We start from the raw sequence: 18,893 nt of genomic DNA on the forward strand, positions 1-18,893 counted from the left end.
AAGCAAATTTTGCATGTCATTCGGAAATCAAGGTGCCAGAGTCTGGAGGAAGACTGGGGAGAAGGAAATGCCAAAATGCCTGAAGTCCGGTGTCAAGTACCCACAGTCAGTGATGGTCTGGGGTGCCATGTCAGCTGCTGGTGTTGGTCCACTTGTTTTTTATCAAGGGCAGGGTCAATGCAGCTAGCTATCAGGAGATTTTGTAGCACTCTATGCTTCCATCTGCTGAAAAGCTTTATGGAGATGAAGATTTCGTTTTTCAGCACGACCTGGCACCTGCTCACAGTGCCAAAACCACTGGTAAATGGTTTACTGACCATGGTATTACTGTGCTCAACTGGCCTGCCAACTCTCCTGACCTGAACCCCATAGAGAATCTGTGGGATATTGTGAAGAGAAAGTTGAGAGATGCAAGACCCAACACTCTGGATGAGCTTAAGGCCGCTATCGAAGCATCCTGGGCCTCCATAACACCTCAGCAGTGCCACAGGCTGATTGCCTCCATGCCACGCCGCATTGAAGCAGTCATTTCTGCAAAAGGATTCCCGACCAAGTATTGAGTGCATAACTGAACATAATTATTTGAAGTTACACTTTTTTTATAAAAAAAACACTTCTCTTATATTTCTCATAAAAAATACTAAAATTTTTATTGAGATAGGAATTTGGGGTTTTCATGAGCTGTATGCCAAAATCATCAGTATTAAAACAATAAAAGACCTGAAATATTTCAGTTGGTGTGCAATGAATCTAAAATATATGAAAGTTTAATTTTTATCATTACATTATGGAAAATAATGAACTTTTATCACAATATGCTAATTTTTTGAGAAGGACCTGTATATATATATATATATATTATATATATTCTACATGGCAGATGATTGTCACTCAGCACAAAATGATAAACTGTCACTATTTGTATTTTCTTTGTACGACTGCTCTATGCTCATGTGAACAACTTGGAGTTTTTGAGAAAAGCAACAGCTGATTAATAGCTTTAGTTGGAAAAAAAAATGAAAGAACATGGGGGACCTTCCATAATATTTGTCTCCTGCTCTTCAAATTCACAAGCACTTGTCTTTTTGTTATTTGAAGGTCACAAAAAAAAACATTAGACTGTATTGAACTGTATTCGACCTTACCCTTGTATTTAACCTTGACTTTCACTATAAAAATTATTATCAACTTTCATTTTGTGTCATGTACTGTAAGTTAGTACAAGTGACAATTGTACATGTGGGTTCAGAAAAAAGAATATATATCCTGAACTAAGCACACACAAACAGATATAACTGGACAGAGAGAAAGAGAAACATTTGGAAAATCTACCTGTATTCAATTTTCAAAGCAAGAAAATGTAAATGGATTAAACGCGGCTACATTATATGCTCCCTGCATCAGACAAGTCTCATCAAACTCATCAAAACAAATCCCAAATCTGAGGTCTCAGTTTTTTAAAATCCTGAAAATCAGCAGTGACTTAAAGGGGTCATATGACGTTGCTAAAAAGAACATTATTTGGTGTAATGCAATGTGTTTATGTTGTATAAGGATCAAAAAAACACATTCTTTTCCACATACTTGTTTCTCCTCTATGCCCTGCCTTTCTGAAACGATTTTTACAAAGCTCATCGTTCTGAAGTGTGAGGTGTATGCTGATTGGCCAGTTATCCAGTGCGTTGTAATTGGCCCAATGCTTCAAGCGTGTGACTAAAATATTACGCCCCTTAACACTGTGATGTGTGTCCCAGTGCAATGAGACAAAACCAATAAAACCCATTACAAATGTATCACACTGTGTAAACATAAAACAATGACTGCATTTGTGATCAGATAAAAGACAAACAACAAGCTCTAACAGTTACTCAACACTGCTCAAAACTCGTGTTTGAATAATTAGTGGCAAATCCTTTACATATGAAAACGTACTTACAGACTGTGTGTCAGAAGCGCCAGACTGTCCTTGCAAAGTTGGAATTGCCCCACTTTATAGAAACAGACACCAGCATTGTAGGCTACTCTCACAGGAAACTGTCCTTGTCCTCCGCAAAATGCACTGCACACATCTGAATATTTCGATTGAACTGTTCTGGAACAGTGTTGTAAATACAACTTAACCACTGTTTCTAGTTGTGTCCTCCTTTGGAAGGCCAAACAAAGTAGCTTCGCTTTCACAAGGAAACATACAGCGTCTGGCCGGCATTATGCAAATCTTCCCACATTGTGATGTAGACATGTGGGGGCGTGTTAGAATGAGCTCTTTTGGGTAGAAGTGGTTGACTCTTAGCTTTTATAAAGAATATCTCTTTGGGTTTGAGAATTTAGTCTTTGCAACTTTACAGATCTTCTTTATGCACCAAGAGCTTGTAACATTCCAAAGAGAAAGGAAAAATTGAAATCACATCATATGACCCCTTTAATACTTATAATAAAAATTCTTAAATTAGCTCCTTTTAAAATCCCAAAAGTTGGGGACTGGTTAAATTATTTCATGGTAAAAACACAACTCCTTTCGAATGGTTGTCAGTGGGGAACCTTTTCTCCTGCAAAATGGTGCTGTGTTGGCCCTGTAAGCGTGACCATGCTAACCTGTTAAACCCACCATACCAGACACCCAGCAGATGTAAAATAATCTATGTGTAAACAAGGAATTAGACTGTTTAACGAACATCTAAACACATCTACTGTATATAGTGAAAAAGTACCTACGTCTCTCTCCTGAGCAGCGCACAATCATTAGATTTAAAACCAGGCCATTATATGTTAAAGCAGCCAACCTTCATTGGAGCTTTATTTTTCTTGGCTTTCTAACAAGGCCTCTGTGTTGAGGCTTATGGTCGCTTTAGTGCAGACCATACATTAAGATAGATTATCTTATATTTCCAGACCCTTCATAGAACTAAAGAAGCATCAGCTTTCATTTGTTTCATTCTTCAGAAATGTATGTGTGCTATCAGGGGATGCCGGGGTGTGGATGCGATCCGCCTTTTGAATATCAGTTATATAAGTATTTAAGGATAAAAGACTCGAGTTGTTTTAAAATTTCATTGTTTTAAAAAAAGTCATTTGCGGTTGAGTCTGAAGTCAAGTCTAAAGTGTATAAAAATGCGACTTGAGTGCGAGTCACTAACTCTAGTGCCCATCTCTGCCAGAAATAAAACCAATATGGCACACACATTTAACATATGTCCACTAATACAAACTTTGCACATACTGCATAAGTTGCATATAGCATGCCAGAAAATTTGTTAAGTTATAAAATGATTGACAGAGATCACAGAAAATGCTAAACATAACTGTTAGAAAACAAAGTATTAAATTTATTTGACAGTATTAGTTTTCCAAAGAAAGAATATGAGATTATGACACCAATATTAGCATGGCTGTTCACAACAAGATGAATATTTGGTGCAAAAATGTGTTGCAATAAAAATTTCAATTTGAGTGAACAGAGTATTTTCTTAAGCAACAGTGAATATCAAATATCAGAGGAAGAGTTCAGAACCAGCTTTCTTATCTCTGCACACTTGTATTTGGTGGTATACCTTGCTTTCTTTCTCAGTGGGATTTTCACACTTGAAATCATTAAATAGTTATCCCTGGGTCATTCCCAACCCTGGGAAAATGTAATGTCTGTTTTGGGCTTTGTTTCATGTTCATGTTTTCATGTCTTTTATTTTGTTATTGTTTGATTTTGCTGTTTGTATCATGCTTCCCTTGCCCTCATGTATCTCTGCTTTGTGTATGTGTTATGTTTTCATTGGTTATTGTCTGGTCATGTGATTATTGTTTGTTCTCATTGGTTGCTTTAGTCATGTGTCTTGTTCCCATTGGTTTGTTCTTGTCATGTGACCCTCATTGTTTGTATAATTAGTCATGTTTTTGCCATTGTGCTTTGTCATGTATTAACGTAACATTTGTAACCTGCTGTCGGTGAGTCTAGTCTGTTTCATGCCAAGTCTGTTCAAGCCTTGTTGAGTCAAGTCTAGTGAAGTCTGTTCACGTTTGTTCAAGTCAAGTCTTTGTTTATTGTTTGGATTTTGGATTACACCATTGTAAATAAACTGCATTTGGGTTCACCTACACTCGCCTTCAGTGGACTGATCGTTACAGAATACACGACCGCCAACCATGAACCCAGCAGTTTCATGCCTCCTCAGCCTTCGTCAAGGTAATCAGGCCATTGAGGACTATGTTGAGGAATTTTGTGACCTGTGCTACCAGGTGGACTTTAATGATGTGGCCCTGAAGGACATCTTTCGGGTTGGTCTTAATGAGCCCATTTGCTCTCAGTTTCCTGGGGGGAAGTTCACTGGTCCCTGGAAGAATATATTGACCATACCCTTTTTCTGGCTGGTTCATCATTTACTGTGGGGATTGCTGATGAGGAACACTGCAATCCTGCAGTAGCCACCATGCCTGCCAAGCCACGGCCTGCTCACATCATGTCTGCTACCCCAGGGTTTGCTCACGTCATGCCTGCTACGCCAGAGCCTACTCACATCATGTCAGTGTCTCAAGAGATTCTCCACAACATGGCCGCTATTCAAGAGCTCCGTCGCAAAATGGCTGCCACTCAAGAGTCTCTTTAGAAAATGGCCACCATTCTAGAGTCTCGTCACGTCTGAGCTGATCATCCAGAGTCCCCGTCACGACATGGCCGCCACGCCAGAGTCCCCGTCACGACATGGCCGCCACGCCAGAGTCCCCGTCAAGACATGGCCGCCACGCCAGAGTCCCCGTCAAGACATGGCCGCCACGCCAGAGTCCCCGTCACGACATGGCCGCCACGCCAGAGTCCCCGTCACGACATGGCCGCCACGCCAGAGTCCCCGTCACGACATGGCCGCCACGCCAGAGTCCCCGTCACGACATGGCCGCCACGCCAGAGTCCCCGTCACGACATGGCCGCCACGCCAGAGTCCCCGTCACGACATGGCCGCCACGCCAGAGTCCCCTGCCGACATGGCCGCCACGCCAGAGTCCCCGGCCAAGATGGCCACCACGCCAGAGTCCCCGGCCAAGATGGCCACCATGCCAGAGTCTCGTCAAGTCTTGGCAGTCACTGAGACTGTTCCCGTGGCCTCAGTACTTCTAGTAATGGCAGTCACCATTTTGAGTGTGTGGGCTGCACACTGCGCTCCAGAGACTTTTCCGGTCAACGAGTCTGCTCCTGAGGCTTCTCTCTCTGGCCTTGAATTCACTCCAGTGGCCCCAGAGGCAGTGGTGTCCACTGCAGAATCTCCAGAGGAGGCAGCTTCCGCTGCAGAACCTCCCGAGGTGGTGGCGCCCACCTTCAAACTCTCTGCCTGTCCTGCCACAGCCAAGGAGGCCGTCCACGAACTCTCTGCCTGTCCTGTCATGACCAAGGAGGCTTCCAGCTCTGCCTGAACTGCCTGGCCACCCCCGCTGAGCCTGTACCGCCATGGCTCCATACTTCTCTGGTTCTGCTCCATTATCTGTCACTGCTCCACGGCCCAGGTCCCCCTCTGCTTCATGGTCTGTCACTGCACCATGGCCCAGGTCCCCCTCTGCTTCATGGTCTGTTCCTCCTCCACTCCACCACCCTCCTGGAATTTTTGGGGTTAGTTTGTTTGGGCGTCAGGAGCCGCCCTTAGAGGGGGGGATATGTAATGTCTGTTTTGGGTTTTGTTTCATGTTCATGTTTTCATGTCTTTTATTTTGTTATTGTTTGATTTTGCTGTTTGTGTCATGCTTCCCTTGCCCTCATGTATCTCTGCTTAAGTAAGTAGATAAGTAGTCATGTTTTTGCCATTGTGCTTTGTCGTGTATTAACGTAACGTTTGTAACCTGCTGTCGGTGAGTCTAGTCTGTTTCATGCCAAGTCTGTTCAAGCCTCGTTGAGTCAAGTCTAGTCAAGTCTGTTAACGTTTGTTCAAATCAAGTCTTTGTTTATTGTTTGGATTACACCTTTGTAAATAAACTGCACTTGGGTTCATCTACACTCGCCTTCAGTGGACTAATCGTGGACTAAAAGTCTAGTTTTAGTCAACGAAAACTGATGACTTTTTAGTAATGCCATTCTATTTAACCCAGTCAATATAATAAAAGTACCTAGTAGTATAGACGATAGAGATCGACCGATATGGGTTTTTCTATAGCCGATGCCGATGCCGATGTTTAGAGGTCAGGGTCAGCCGATGGCCGATATGTGCTGCCGATTTTTAGGGCCGATATCTTGAAGTTTTCCCCCTCATTTGCATGCTAAAATGTCACACTAATAATAAGTGGATGCACAACATTTCTAAACGTATCATCATTTATTGAGCACTGACTTGAAACCATCTCTCGAATCTTAATTTTGTGCACTGCACGGTATTACAAATAAAAAAAATATCTAAAGTTAACCAAACAAATCAATAAACTGACCAAGTATTAAATATATAAAACAGGTAATATATGTATATATATCGTTTACATAAAATATATATATATATATATATATATATATATATATATATATATGTCAATCATTTACATAAAAGTTTTAGAGCATTTATCAAGCATAATTTTCCAAAGTTGTTGGAACATAAATGTAAACTTAAATATACATTTAAATAAAAGAAATAAAATTTTATAAATAAAAATCAATTAAACTGGAAAATATAAAACATAATATATATAAAAAATAAATAATAGTAGTGCTGCAAACACACTAGCAACCAGCAACATTTGTGTTTGGTATGAATAACACAGAACATCTAAAGTGCATTCTAACTTCAAACTTACATCGCAGTCTGTTCATTATTAAGATTAAGTACAGTCAACCAAACATATAAAAGGTTACACTGGTCAGTTTAAATAGACCGTAGTATACCGGTCCACTCTGCTGTTATGCCAAGGACGTTTTTGCTCATGCGAAGAGGATGATCTTTTCCGTCTAGTTTACATTAAACAAATTAAAAATATTATAGTTTAACATTCAGATACATTGCGAATATGGAAACATTTGGATATGTGCAGAACGAGACGTGAGCAATAACCTCCAAATACAACTAGCCAAACCCGCGCGCGCTCGTCCTCGTCTGCACGCACGCACGCACTGTCACGATCTAATGCACTGTAAATGCAGGATTTTTTAAAAAAACAAAAAGGGCCTACCGGAATGCAAAAATTCAAAATCGAAAATTTTGCAGAACAGGATCAAATACAGTACTGGTCATTATAATACTCGCATAAAATGTTTAATGTGAAAAAAGCGGTTCACTGACCGCACAGCACAGCCACATGCGCCACAGTTACGTTTGGGATAATTTTATTTTTAATACTATAGTGTCATTTGAAAACATTGCAATTGTGTTTTAAAATACAACAACGAGCACCACGAAACCATTGAAAGAGGCGCATTCAGCGGTCTCCTTGACGGGAAACAGTCAACAAAGTAAAATGATCTCAAATGAACAGCGCGCGCTCCCTTCATTTTATCAAATGATCATAATCACATATTCATTTTACAGTCCTGCTACTAGCATTTTATTCAGACTAAACCCCCTTTAATTCCGGATGAGAAAGCTTTTTTTCCGAGTGGCTTTTGCACATAATAATACAGATGCATACTCAATCATCAACAATAAGGTTATTAATTAATCGTTAATTTAAACGACGATCGATCATGGAAACGATCAAATATTGACATCCCTAAATGCAAATGAGTTGGATGGAAACCTGGCTATTGTCTGCATCAAACCATGCTTCCGAACAAATATCATTCACCGTTCTGTGCTGCTCCAGGACAGCTGTCTCTCCGAGCACGGTGCTGTCTGTGAGCGGGGCGGAGTAACGGAGCCCTCAATCACGCTGCAGTGTTTGTGAGAGCTGCCAACTTCTCCACCCCATTTACAGAGTGAAATTCTCTGACTACCTTTATCTCCCAGGACTGTTGTTGAATCTTCCAAAAGTTTTGGCTTGGGGTCCTTCACATGCGGCAGCTGCACTTTCCACCGCACCAATAACACGGGGCTGCCCGCCGACGCGCCTGAATTTAAATCGGCGCTACTAAACATGAGCATTTATTTTTATAGCATAAAATAGAATTAGAATTAATTTAGATATTAATTATACACTATTTGCTTAAAGTTGTCTTGTGTTTGATGCGAAATACAGCCAATAGTTTAAGATTGTTTTAAGTTTGTACATAAAATGATTAATTCATCAACTCATTCAGCACAAGACTTGTACTGGCCATACTGGCAAATGACTTCTCACCAGTGATTCCCATTTCAAAGAATAGTACAAATGCAAACGTGACAAGTATAAAAGCCTTGTCTGTTTGGGAAGGTGCGCTCGCAGTCAGCGGAGCCAGGCAAAAGTATAAATCCCGCTTAACTCTGTTTGTTGACATCCTCTTAATAATGCCGCGAGGAAGTGATGTCGGTCGCGTCTGCGCAGTGCGACCTGATGCAGCCCTGAAGTGAGACGCAGGAAACAGAAATACTGCAAATAATAATAATAATAATAATGCGACTAAACGAGACGAAATAACGTTATAACATTTTGTTTCATCTCATTTTCGTCAACGAAAATGAAGAGACATTTTAGCATAGTTTTTATTTTGTTAACCACATTTAGTCTCATTTGTATTCGTCAACAATATTACATTATACATTTAATTATAGTCATTGTCACATGAACAGCATTTACGTTGCGTCTCCTTTTCGTCACGTGATAAAGGTTCGTTGACGATATTTATTAGTCATAATTTTCATTAACAAAAGCAATACTACTGCTCATAACCCATGGACAAATATTAATCCCATCACCATTTGACTTTTCTCCCCTCAAATGCAGAAATTACTTATTATACAGTGGCACAGTGTTTCTGTGACTGTCTACAGCATATGAGGCATGCGTGATTGGTTGACTGTTGCTAAGCATCTAGTCTGCTGTTTTTTTATTGGTCTGAACAGAAAAATAGTATGGGAAAATATCTGAGGTGCAACAAGCCTTAAATTATGGTTTAAGTGATGCTGCAATCACTATACACTGGCAGCTCAACTGGTGTTGACATTTCCTCTTTACCATTTAGATCACTCTGTTGACTAGTCAGTTGTAACAATCTCCCTCTAAGAGGGAACAACGAAACGCTAGAGATAACATAAGTTTTTACTAATCCAAAGTACAGACAGGAAACCAGGAAGACATCCAACAAGTAGACCCAACAAACAAGAACTGAAAGGACTAGGGCTTTTAAAGGCAGGATAATTGAGGAGGAAAAAGACACATCTGGGATCAAATAACACAATCAACATGAGGAAGAAACTGGGTCAAAAGGGAAAAACACACAGATAAGTCCATAGTCCTGACATAACACCCCCTCCCGAAAGGTGCGTCCTCACACCATAGTAACAACAGAGGAAGGCGTGGGTGGGAACTTGGGATGAGGTTCCAGAGGAGGCCAGATATCCGGGAGGAGGCCGGCAGACAGAGACCAGGAGGGTGACGAAGGAGGGAGGAGCCAGGAGGAGCTTGGAGCAGGAGGAGTCCAGCTGGACCCAGGCCACAGCCATGATATCGACCCACGGTGGAGCTGACGGAGGTAGGAGCTATGGAGGAGGAGCAACTGAGGACCAAGGTGAAGCTGGCGCGAGGAAGAAGCCCAACAGAGCCAGTTGGACGGAGCGACAAGGCACAGCCAGAGAAGAGGAGTCATAGGTGATAGCAGGTCAATGCCCGACCAAGGCGGAGCTGGAGGGACAAGGGGGCCTGGTGGAGCTGATGGATCGATGGATGACAGTGGAGGCAAGGGAGCTAGGAGCTGAGGTGGAGCCGCTGGGTCTATGGACCAAGGTGGAGTCCGGGCCTTGGAGGCGGAGGTGAGGGATACTCCGATGATGCTGGAGGATGGCAGTCCCACGGGGCTTGCACAGCAATGATGGTGGGCTGAGGGCGAGCAGAGGGGCTGTCAGACAACAGCAGTGGAGGAGACAGGAGCGGGTGGGAGGGCGGGCATTTTCGAGGAGCGGGCACTGGAAAACCAGAAGCCCCCTCAGGGCTGGACAAGGGAACCAAGGACAAAAGAGGGCTGGACAGGACCAGCGGAGATGATGGAGAGAGGAGAGGGGGCAGTTCGATCTCCAGTTCAGACTCCCGGTCTATTAGATCCCCCTACCGGTTTTGGAACCAACACCACTCCATACTCAGCTCACCCTCAGCCACAATGCAGGGGGCAGAGCTCCTCTCCACGCTCACACCATCCGCGGCTTTTTCATTCGTGGTGGGCTCTGTAGTCAGCTCTCGCACCTGGTCTGATTGGGCTCAACTTCCAGGGCGATCCTCTGCTCAGTTGCTTGGCTCTGCTCTTGAATCGGGGCAGGAAATGGCTCTCCATCATTGGTGGGCTCGGGCTTATGCTCCGTATTGCGGGGAGATGGTGGGCTGGGCTCTGGGTCAGGAGTGGCACTGGCGATAAGCTCCATTTCTCGCCAGTGTTCATTCCACAAAGGTGGAGAAATTCACTTGGGGACCATCCTCGGACAATGTTGCTCTATATGCAATGTTCAAACTGGCATCGTAGAATGCATAGAGCACGTCGTCCGGGTAGTTGGTGAGGCTTGACAGGACCCAGAACAGTCTGGTGTGGGCCCCGAGCGATTTCTCCCCCTGCTCCAGCAGGGATCCATAGGACAACACAACGGAAACAAAAGGACTGAGAAAAACCAGAAAACAAACGGAGGGGAGACAAACGGAGTTAACTGCTTCAGGTCGGGTCTTCTGTCACAATCTCCCTCTAGGAGGGAATGAGGAAACACTGGAAATAACACAAATAAGTTTTTATTTACACAAAGTAGAGACAGGAAACCAGGGAGACATCCAACAAGTAGACCCGACAAACAAGAACTGAAAGGACTAGGGCTTTTAAAGGCAGGATAATTGGGAAGGAACAAGACACACCTGGGATCAAATTAACACAATCAACATGAGGAAGAAACTGGATCACAGGGGCAAAGGCAAAGAAAGAACTTTTGTGCATGAACTTATATACACGCAAACAACCTTCAACTATCTTGTATATTTAAAGTGACTATTTGCACAATGTTATTTGTCTGTAGGGACAGAGTTGTGCTGAGAGAATTCAGTGCTACTCCTCTGAATCTCTCTGCCAAATCTGCGGCTATCCAAAGCCCTTAAACACCAGTATTTCTAAATGGTAAGACTGAGTTTTCTGTTATAAAATATCAGAGTAATAATTACTGACAGTGTGTTGGCTTATGTGTGTGTGTCTGGGTACATGTGTGAGGTCATGAGTCATTCAGGATATCCCATACGCCACTTTAGTGGAACAAGACCAGCACTTGAGCATCCGGTTTGGAGGTCACTGAATGCAGGATGGAAATTAGAAATTACACAACCATGTGATTAAACTGCTGGATGAGTGATATTTCAGTTACGCAGATGCTGTCTGTGAACACACAATATATATGTGTATCACTGTAACTAGGCCATTGACTGAAAAACACATACAAATTCACCTATGTTCATACAGATCCTTGTGAAAAAGAAGTGTGCTTAATTGTATTGAATGTGCACTTGTAGTGTACTTCAGATAATAAAAGTATGTTAAAAATTAAGTAAAAACTGTACTTGCAGATAATATTATATAAATTAAACAAAATGTAAATGTACTTAAATAGAATATACATTCATAATTATGTATTTGTTAAGTACCCTGTTAAGAACACTGTTAAGTAAATAAATAAATACAGCAAGTAAACTGTTACACTGAATAACTGTTATTCAATATTACAAAGATGTATTTAAGTCCTATTTAAGTGGTTCAAAAAATGTACACTAAAGTTCAGAAAATTGAATTTAATATAATTTAAAATTTCCAAATAGCCCTCTCTGCTTCCACAATAGAATCCTGAGTGTTAGCCACATGTAACACATGATCACTGTTTCTCTCTTTGTGCTTGTTATCTTAACTATGCTAACGTGTTGACATGTAACATAATGTTGAGTCTGAGCTCTGAGAGGAGACAGAAGGACCAAAAAGTTCTAGGATTCTCCGCCATTTCACTTTCAAAACAATCTGGTGTGTTAATCACCATGGCAACATGTGCAAACCAATGAATATGGAGAACCAGGAAGTAGCACTGCCCACAACTTCCTCGATGAAGCTGAATTTACAGTTTGGAAATCTTTTCTGACAGCTTTATACAAATACAAACACAAAGACGAATGACCTGACACTTTCACAGACTCCAACCAGTCCTTTAAAATCATTTAATATTTGAATCTACCGATGCAGAAAAGCTCCAATGCCCCTCTGTGGTCACCTGTTAAACTGCATAGCAACTCAAATTCAATACAGTTCTACAGTATCAGTCCATGATGTGACATGCAAAACACACGATGACATTCTGATCAACAATGCAAAGACTGAGCAATATGGTCTGCAAAACTAATGGATGAATAAATTAAACACAATATATTATATCAGGGTGTGTGTAAGGTATGTGGCATTGCCAACCAAAACAGCTGATGTTACAGGAGCTCCAAAGAGTTGAGGCATGCCACACAGCAAACCCCTCCCTGCACAACTGCACAGCTGCTCTGTGGTGTGATACAGACACAATCCTTAAGGGACATTCTGCTGAGTAAGGTAAACCTTCTCACTGTCACTCACACAAACATACTATATTAACTTCACTAATGAGTTGTCCACATTCAACAAGTATATTTCTATCTTGTTTCCCTTCGAAGTGAACACTGATGTCAATAAGTTCACCTGTGAAACGCTTTTAACTATATATAACTGAAAAGATAAAAAATACTTGAAATGCAGATTGAGAGAGTTAGAAACCAGTTGCATAGCAGAAACTAAAAATAGGTTACACTTCCTCATTGATATAATCACACCCTTGCTCATGTGTCTTCCTTAAAAATGAAAAGCCACATAGAGTAACATAATCAAACATAATGATTTGTGCACTTTGCAACTTGGAAAACTGATTTCCTTTTTGGAAGAAAAAAAATAGTTTAGAATAGATAAGATAGAGATAAATACAGTTTATTCAGACCAACTACTGTACTGTACCTACTTCAAAAATCTGTTTTGATCCAAACTCAACAGACATCAAAACACAGGAACTGAGTACTGAGTGTCACACCTAACTGTGCCTGATCGCCACCTGCCCTTCCTGCAGAAATTTGAAATTTCATACACAATACTTTCTATCCATTTCTCTAAAAAAAAAAAAAAAAAAAAAAAAAAGAAAAATGGACAATCCATACAAACGAGTTATGAAGGTTATCATTCTGAGCTGTCTTTTAAACTGAAAGAGAGAGAAAGATTTACTTACCAGCGATTCTGTCTCGCTTCATAGCTGGATTATGGCTCCTAACAGCCACATGTGGTTTGTAGCGTTTCTTCTCCTCTCCCTTTATTTGCAGACTTCCCCTTTTGCTTTTTCTGAGAGTTTAGTCACTCTCCTCTCTCTCTCGCTCTCTCTCTCTCTGTCTCTACCTCTCTCTCTCTGTTCACTCACTTTGTTTTCCTTGTTTTTCCCCTTCTTTTCTTTCTTTCTTCTTCCCCGATACTAATCTTAAAATTGTTCTAGGTGTGTCATTGACAAGTGTATCCAGTGGAACTTCACTGACATCTGCTGATCACATGGCTTTATTCAATCTTCTTTAGTCTTTCTTTTGACCTCTTTTGACACTGAAGCTTTATTTTGTCTCTAAGATAAGCCCTGTGGCTATGTGTAAACAGCCTAATGCCCTCACTATGAAAGAAAATTAGTGAAAACTTAAATCACAGCATTTAATGCGGCTGAATGTGAACTGCAATATTCCAGATCATGCTATGCATTACAAGAATGAAAGTAAAAATGTAAAATGAACTGTGCTATGTCCATTTATTTTCAAGATGGCACATATGAAATTATACTCACCCTTAGGACATCCAAGATGTGGAGGAGTTTGTTTCTTCTTTGTTTCTTCAGATTTGAATAAATTTAACATTACATCTCTTGCTCACCAGTCTATCCTGTGCAGTAAAAGTGAGTCAGAATGTGAGTTCCAACAGCTGATAAGAGCATCACAACAATCCACAAGTAATACACATGACTGCAGTCCATCAGTTAACATCTTGTTAAACATGCTTTTATCTGCTGTTTGGACTCTCATTCTGACAGCACCAATTCACTGAGATTATCTATTTACAGTTAGGTCCATATATATTTGGACACTGACACAATTTTCATAATTTTGCCTCAGTATGCCACCAGAATAGATTTAAAATTCTATTCTGGTGGCATACAGAGGCAAAATTATGAAAATTCAACCATCTCTTACAGGTAACGGTTCATTTGAATCACATGCAATTACTATAACCCACCCTGTTAACATCCACTTTGTGGTCATGTATCATCCCCCAGGTCAACCGGGAAACTTCTTAGAGGAGTTGGATGTGTTACTATCAAGCTTTCCTGAGGATGGTACTCCCCTGGTACTGCTTGGTGATTTCAACATCCACCTAGATAAACCCCAGGCTGCTGACTTCAACACTCTGCTTGCCTCATTTGATCTCAGGCGAGCGTCTACTACAGTGACTCACAAATCAGGCAACCAACTGGACCTCATCTACACGCGCTGTTGCTCCATGGTGTAGCGTGAACCAGACAAATTAAAGATTCGATCGGGAGCCTGGTTGAAACATGAGCCAAATTCCACAGAAAGGCAGGATGTTGTAAATCAACTCCCAGCACCACAGTCTGATAACCGACCAACTCTTTCACAGAACAGCTTTCAACATTAACACCATTAGAACAATTATTGACAATTTCAATTCGAAGAAGAGATTGTCTAATTTGGGGCAAGTAATCGAAGAGATGGACAGTCTGACACTCAGAGAAAACAAGATCGTTGGATTGACTTCCCCCCACCTAGCAGAACCAGACTGAAATTCCTAAGGAGACCTGTTAACCCCTCTGGTCTTCACAGGACATATCCTTACTCCCCAGAATGGCACAGAGAATGCCTTCCAATGCATAAATGCACCAAAATGAACTCAAAAAAGACTTCTAAATGGATATCAGTCCATTGGCTCAACTCCATATCATTGATGTAACCGACACATTTGATTTTAATGTTTCTAATCACTTATTGTGTATGTCTTTTTAAATAACTCTTGAATAGCTTAAGGGATCATATTCATGTTTAGTATGTGTGTGTTCGAATATTCTTGCTTGAAACGTTTCTGACCATCAGTTATTTGTCAAATGTATCATATTCTTGTTATAGGAATCATGTCCAAATTATACCCTGCAAGAGCGGGAAAATTCGGACCACGAGCTTAATAAGATAACATATGATTTATGAATGGGTGGGACAGACAATGCAACACCCTGAGAAAAGACAGTATCTAATTGGTCAAGACAACATTTGAGGTGTGGCCAAAATGCCAGTTTAAATACTCAGGACACCATCAAATTTAGCTTTTAGCGTTTAGTTTTAGCAATTTAGCTTTTAGCTTTTAGCTTTTGTCAAGCTTTCGCTATCAGTCATGCCGGCTTTTAGCCTGCTTTTAGCCATTGCTTTTTAGCTTAAGCTTTTAGTCATGCTTTTTGTCATCATTTTTAGCGTTCTTCGAGCGCCGTTCCAGCGTGCTTCGGCCTGCACGCCTGCTGCTACTTAGCCACGATGAGAAGAAACACCACCTAGTCTCGTCAAACTTTACTTCTTTTCTTTTCCGTTTGAGAGTTTCGTGTTCTGAGTTAAGTTTTGTAATGCCGTGTCTCCGAGTCTGACCTCGCGTGCCCGTCTGAAACTTCAACCAGCCCACAACTCCGCATCTTCAGCCTACGCCCAACCACGGGCTTCCCAAGACGTCACTTCAACGACTACTGAACTTCCAGCCAATCAGCAACCTCAGGAAACCCCCTTTTCAGCGACGACAAAGGGAACCCCGTTAAACAGGCAACGCAAGTAACCTCCAGACTCACATCTGTACTGGTGTTATCTAATATAATTTTAACCTCATTGAAGAACTCAGTGCGAGGGTTAATTAAGTGATTAAATGGTTGTTCATGTCTATGCAATTTCACGTATTGCTGTAAACTTGGGATTTCACATTTTCATCCTCTTAAACTCACTCTTTCCTAACGTTCTATCCTCCTGCAACTTGTGTGAATGTGTGAGTGCGTGTGCTTATGTGTTAGATTAGTTTATATGTCTTAGATTTATCTAATAAAGGCTTATTTATATTGAAAAGAGAAGTATCTTGTGTTTTGTGCTCACAAGTTAATGTCTTAAACTGCCGATCTTGTTACTGTGCTAATTAATAGTGTTTTCACTATACTTTGGATATTAATATCCAGTGCAGATTTGATGTTAAACGGCTGGTTCAGTGAATCGCTGGCCGTTTCAGTGATCAGCCGTGAAACAGTGATTCTGTTCAAATTCCCTTTAAAATCTTAAATGATTCCCTTTGAGCTAAATTGACCTGTTTCCCTTACAGTAATTATGGTGGAGAATGCGGGCAGTTTAATCTAAATTGTGAGCATAAACCAAGTTATTTAATATTTTCTTTTGCTGCGGATGAAAGATGAGAAGCTTCTGAGTCGAGTATGTGTGTGTGACCCACCACTTAAGCAACCAGCGACCGACCGAATAAAAAGAATGAACGCAGAGGAGGCTGTAACTCAAGTCCGCCTCTTCATTGTTAAATGGCAGTAAGTGAACTTAAAGTTAACATCTGAGATCGTACAATAAGGTAGAAATTGAGCGTGTTCCTCATTTTTGTAATGCCTTTTTTATAGCTAAATTGATTTCACTGCGTGTTCCAGTGCCTCTCAAAATCTATACTCCCTGCAGGGAATCTCAGTCACCGTTCGCTGAACGGAGCTAAACTGTAGTAATTCAAAGGGAAATAAATCGGTGAATAAAGAATAGTTTTGAGCGTGTTCCTCAATCTATTTATCAAAGCCTCGTTATTCATAGTTAGATTGCCAGTGCGTGTTCCACTGCTGAATCAGATGCTATTCAACTCCCTGGGTTAATATTAGAGAATAATGTTTCCCTGTTCACAAAGTGAATGCAATCTCGCTTAACACTGCGTGTGTCCGAGAGTAATTTGAATGGGAGTGTTTTAAAAGCTTGATCAAGTTAATTTTAACTGTGTACCAACAGCGAAGAAAACCTGTTGTGTTTATGTGTCCAGAAAAACTGGCACAGAGATTTCAGATCCGCCAAGATCGCCCTCACTTTTCCTTTAACTACAGCACGAAGCTGCTATTTAAATTAAGTTAAAGTTAACTCTGTACAAACTGAGAGTTTAAGCGCCACATCGCAAAACCATCTAAACGCGGTGTTGTTATTTGTACAGTGTTGAAATGCGCCGACATTTCATGTAACATGCTTAACTGTACTTGCAATGCAATGATTCATGTGCTAGTCCACTAGAGTTTGTTTTGGTTGCCACAGTTACGACCGTGACACGGAAGTCTTAACATACTTCCGGAGCAACTTCGAACTGCGCACGCGCAGCGCATCGACGCTAATGTAAACAAACTCCACGGTGTTGCTAAGCTAACGAAACAGTTGTATTTACATTGAAGTCTATGCTAAAGCCACTAGCCTCAAAGGTTAGCCGTTAGCATTAACATCCAGTGGTTGAATAGTGTCTGTTTGTGCAACGCTAAAGTGATTTAACCCTTTAGACATCTCAACTAACACTTGTTGGTCTCTTTCTCTCTCTTATTTCTCTCTTTTCTCACGATACCATTTATTGGCATTTTACTAGAAAGGGAAATACTAACTCACAATTATTAATTGTGTCAAATCCAAATTTAATTGAAACATTAAATTTATTTGGAATCATTCAAATTTTCCCTCTTAGATCATTTCATATGATCATAACTTCTAGTATTCTTTTTGGGCCTAATTATATTAGGTACGAATAAGCCTTGAACTTTGAAAATTTAAACTTATTCTACCTAGTTTATTTATTCCCCATATGAATATATTCTATTCAGACTTGTACTTATTTATTGCGCGTTTTACCCCTCTTTCTTTCTGTTGTGGTTATACACTTAGCCACTATTGTTTTATTTATTGATTTTCTCCTTTAATTAATTTATTTTTTGCTTATTTTGCCCATTTATTACTTTTTAATTTCTGTGTATCCTAGCTTGGGAACAACACACCTGAGCCCTAAAAGGAGACATTGTTATCCCTCACTACGACTTCAAATAAATTAGAAAGACAACTCTCTTTCACTTAAAGTTTATTTTGTTTGATTAGTTGTGCAGCAACTAAAACAACGCTCTCCTCGTAGTTAAGATAACCTCTACTGAGACTTACCATCTCCGTCCTCTCTCTCCTTTCCTTTCCTCTTCACTTTTAACATTTGTAGGGACATGTAAGAACCATCAATCAATTCTAAGTGAATGAAATACGCAATCTTGTCAAAGACGACGAATCACCCTTATGAATTTGATTATAATCAACCTCTCCTTTGTTCTTCCCTAACCTCCCTACATTTGGAAACGCAATCCAAGTTTTAGCATCTCATCCAACGTTGAGATCAATTTAATAGAGATACGTGTTGAACAACTTTCGCCTTCGCAGCCTCCCTGGTGAGCGGTCCAACTGTAAGGTGTACGGTGTCAATCCTGTCAGACTAAGGAAAGAGATATCAGCATTATTATCGTATTCTTTTGTCCAAAACAAGAGATTTAATAATATTGTTTACCTTCTTGATAACATTTAATTGGGAAAAATTAATTTTCCTCATTTGAAAAACAGAAATTGTTGCTTGTCATTGAATTTGTTTTTCACCTCTTTCTCTCTTTCCCTCTTCCTCATTAGAGTGACAAAGTCTTCACATCTCTAGTCTACTTAGACACCCTGAGACCAGCACAGTCATC

The 18,893-nt window shown here is 40.7% G+C and overlaps 2 protein-coding genes across 4 annotated transcripts in view; both read right to left on the reverse strand.

Annotated features, from left to right (window-relative positions):
• The window catches only part of usp43a (ubiquitin specific peptidase 43a), a 379,370-nt gene that overhangs the window by 144,876 nt on the left and 215,601 nt on the right, over positions 1-18,893 (reverse strand). The window lies entirely within an intron of this gene.
• Positions 1-18,893, reverse strand: part of LOC109102937 (septin-9-like) — a 101,608-nt gene that overhangs the window by 56,577 nt on the left and 26,138 nt on the right. The window contains exon 1 of one of the 2 annotated variants that reach the window (XM_042758155.1): positions 13,326-13,473. The exons of the other annotated variant lie outside the window; for it this stretch is intronic. Coding sequence (XP_042614089.1) covers positions 13,326-13,347 — 22 coding nt within the window. The 5' untranslated portion in view covers positions 13,348-13,473. Of the gene's footprint in view, positions 1-13,325; positions 13,474-18,893 lie in introns of those variants that run through there. 2 annotated transcript variants of the gene reach the window in all.

This window comes from Cyprinus carpio, chromosome A6 (assembly GCF_018340385.1).
Source record: "Cyprinus carpio isolate SPL01 chromosome A6, ASM1834038v1, whole genome shotgun sequence".
Taxonomy (NCBI): domain Eukaryota; kingdom Metazoa; phylum Chordata; class Actinopteri; order Cypriniformes; family Cyprinidae; genus Cyprinus; species Cyprinus carpio.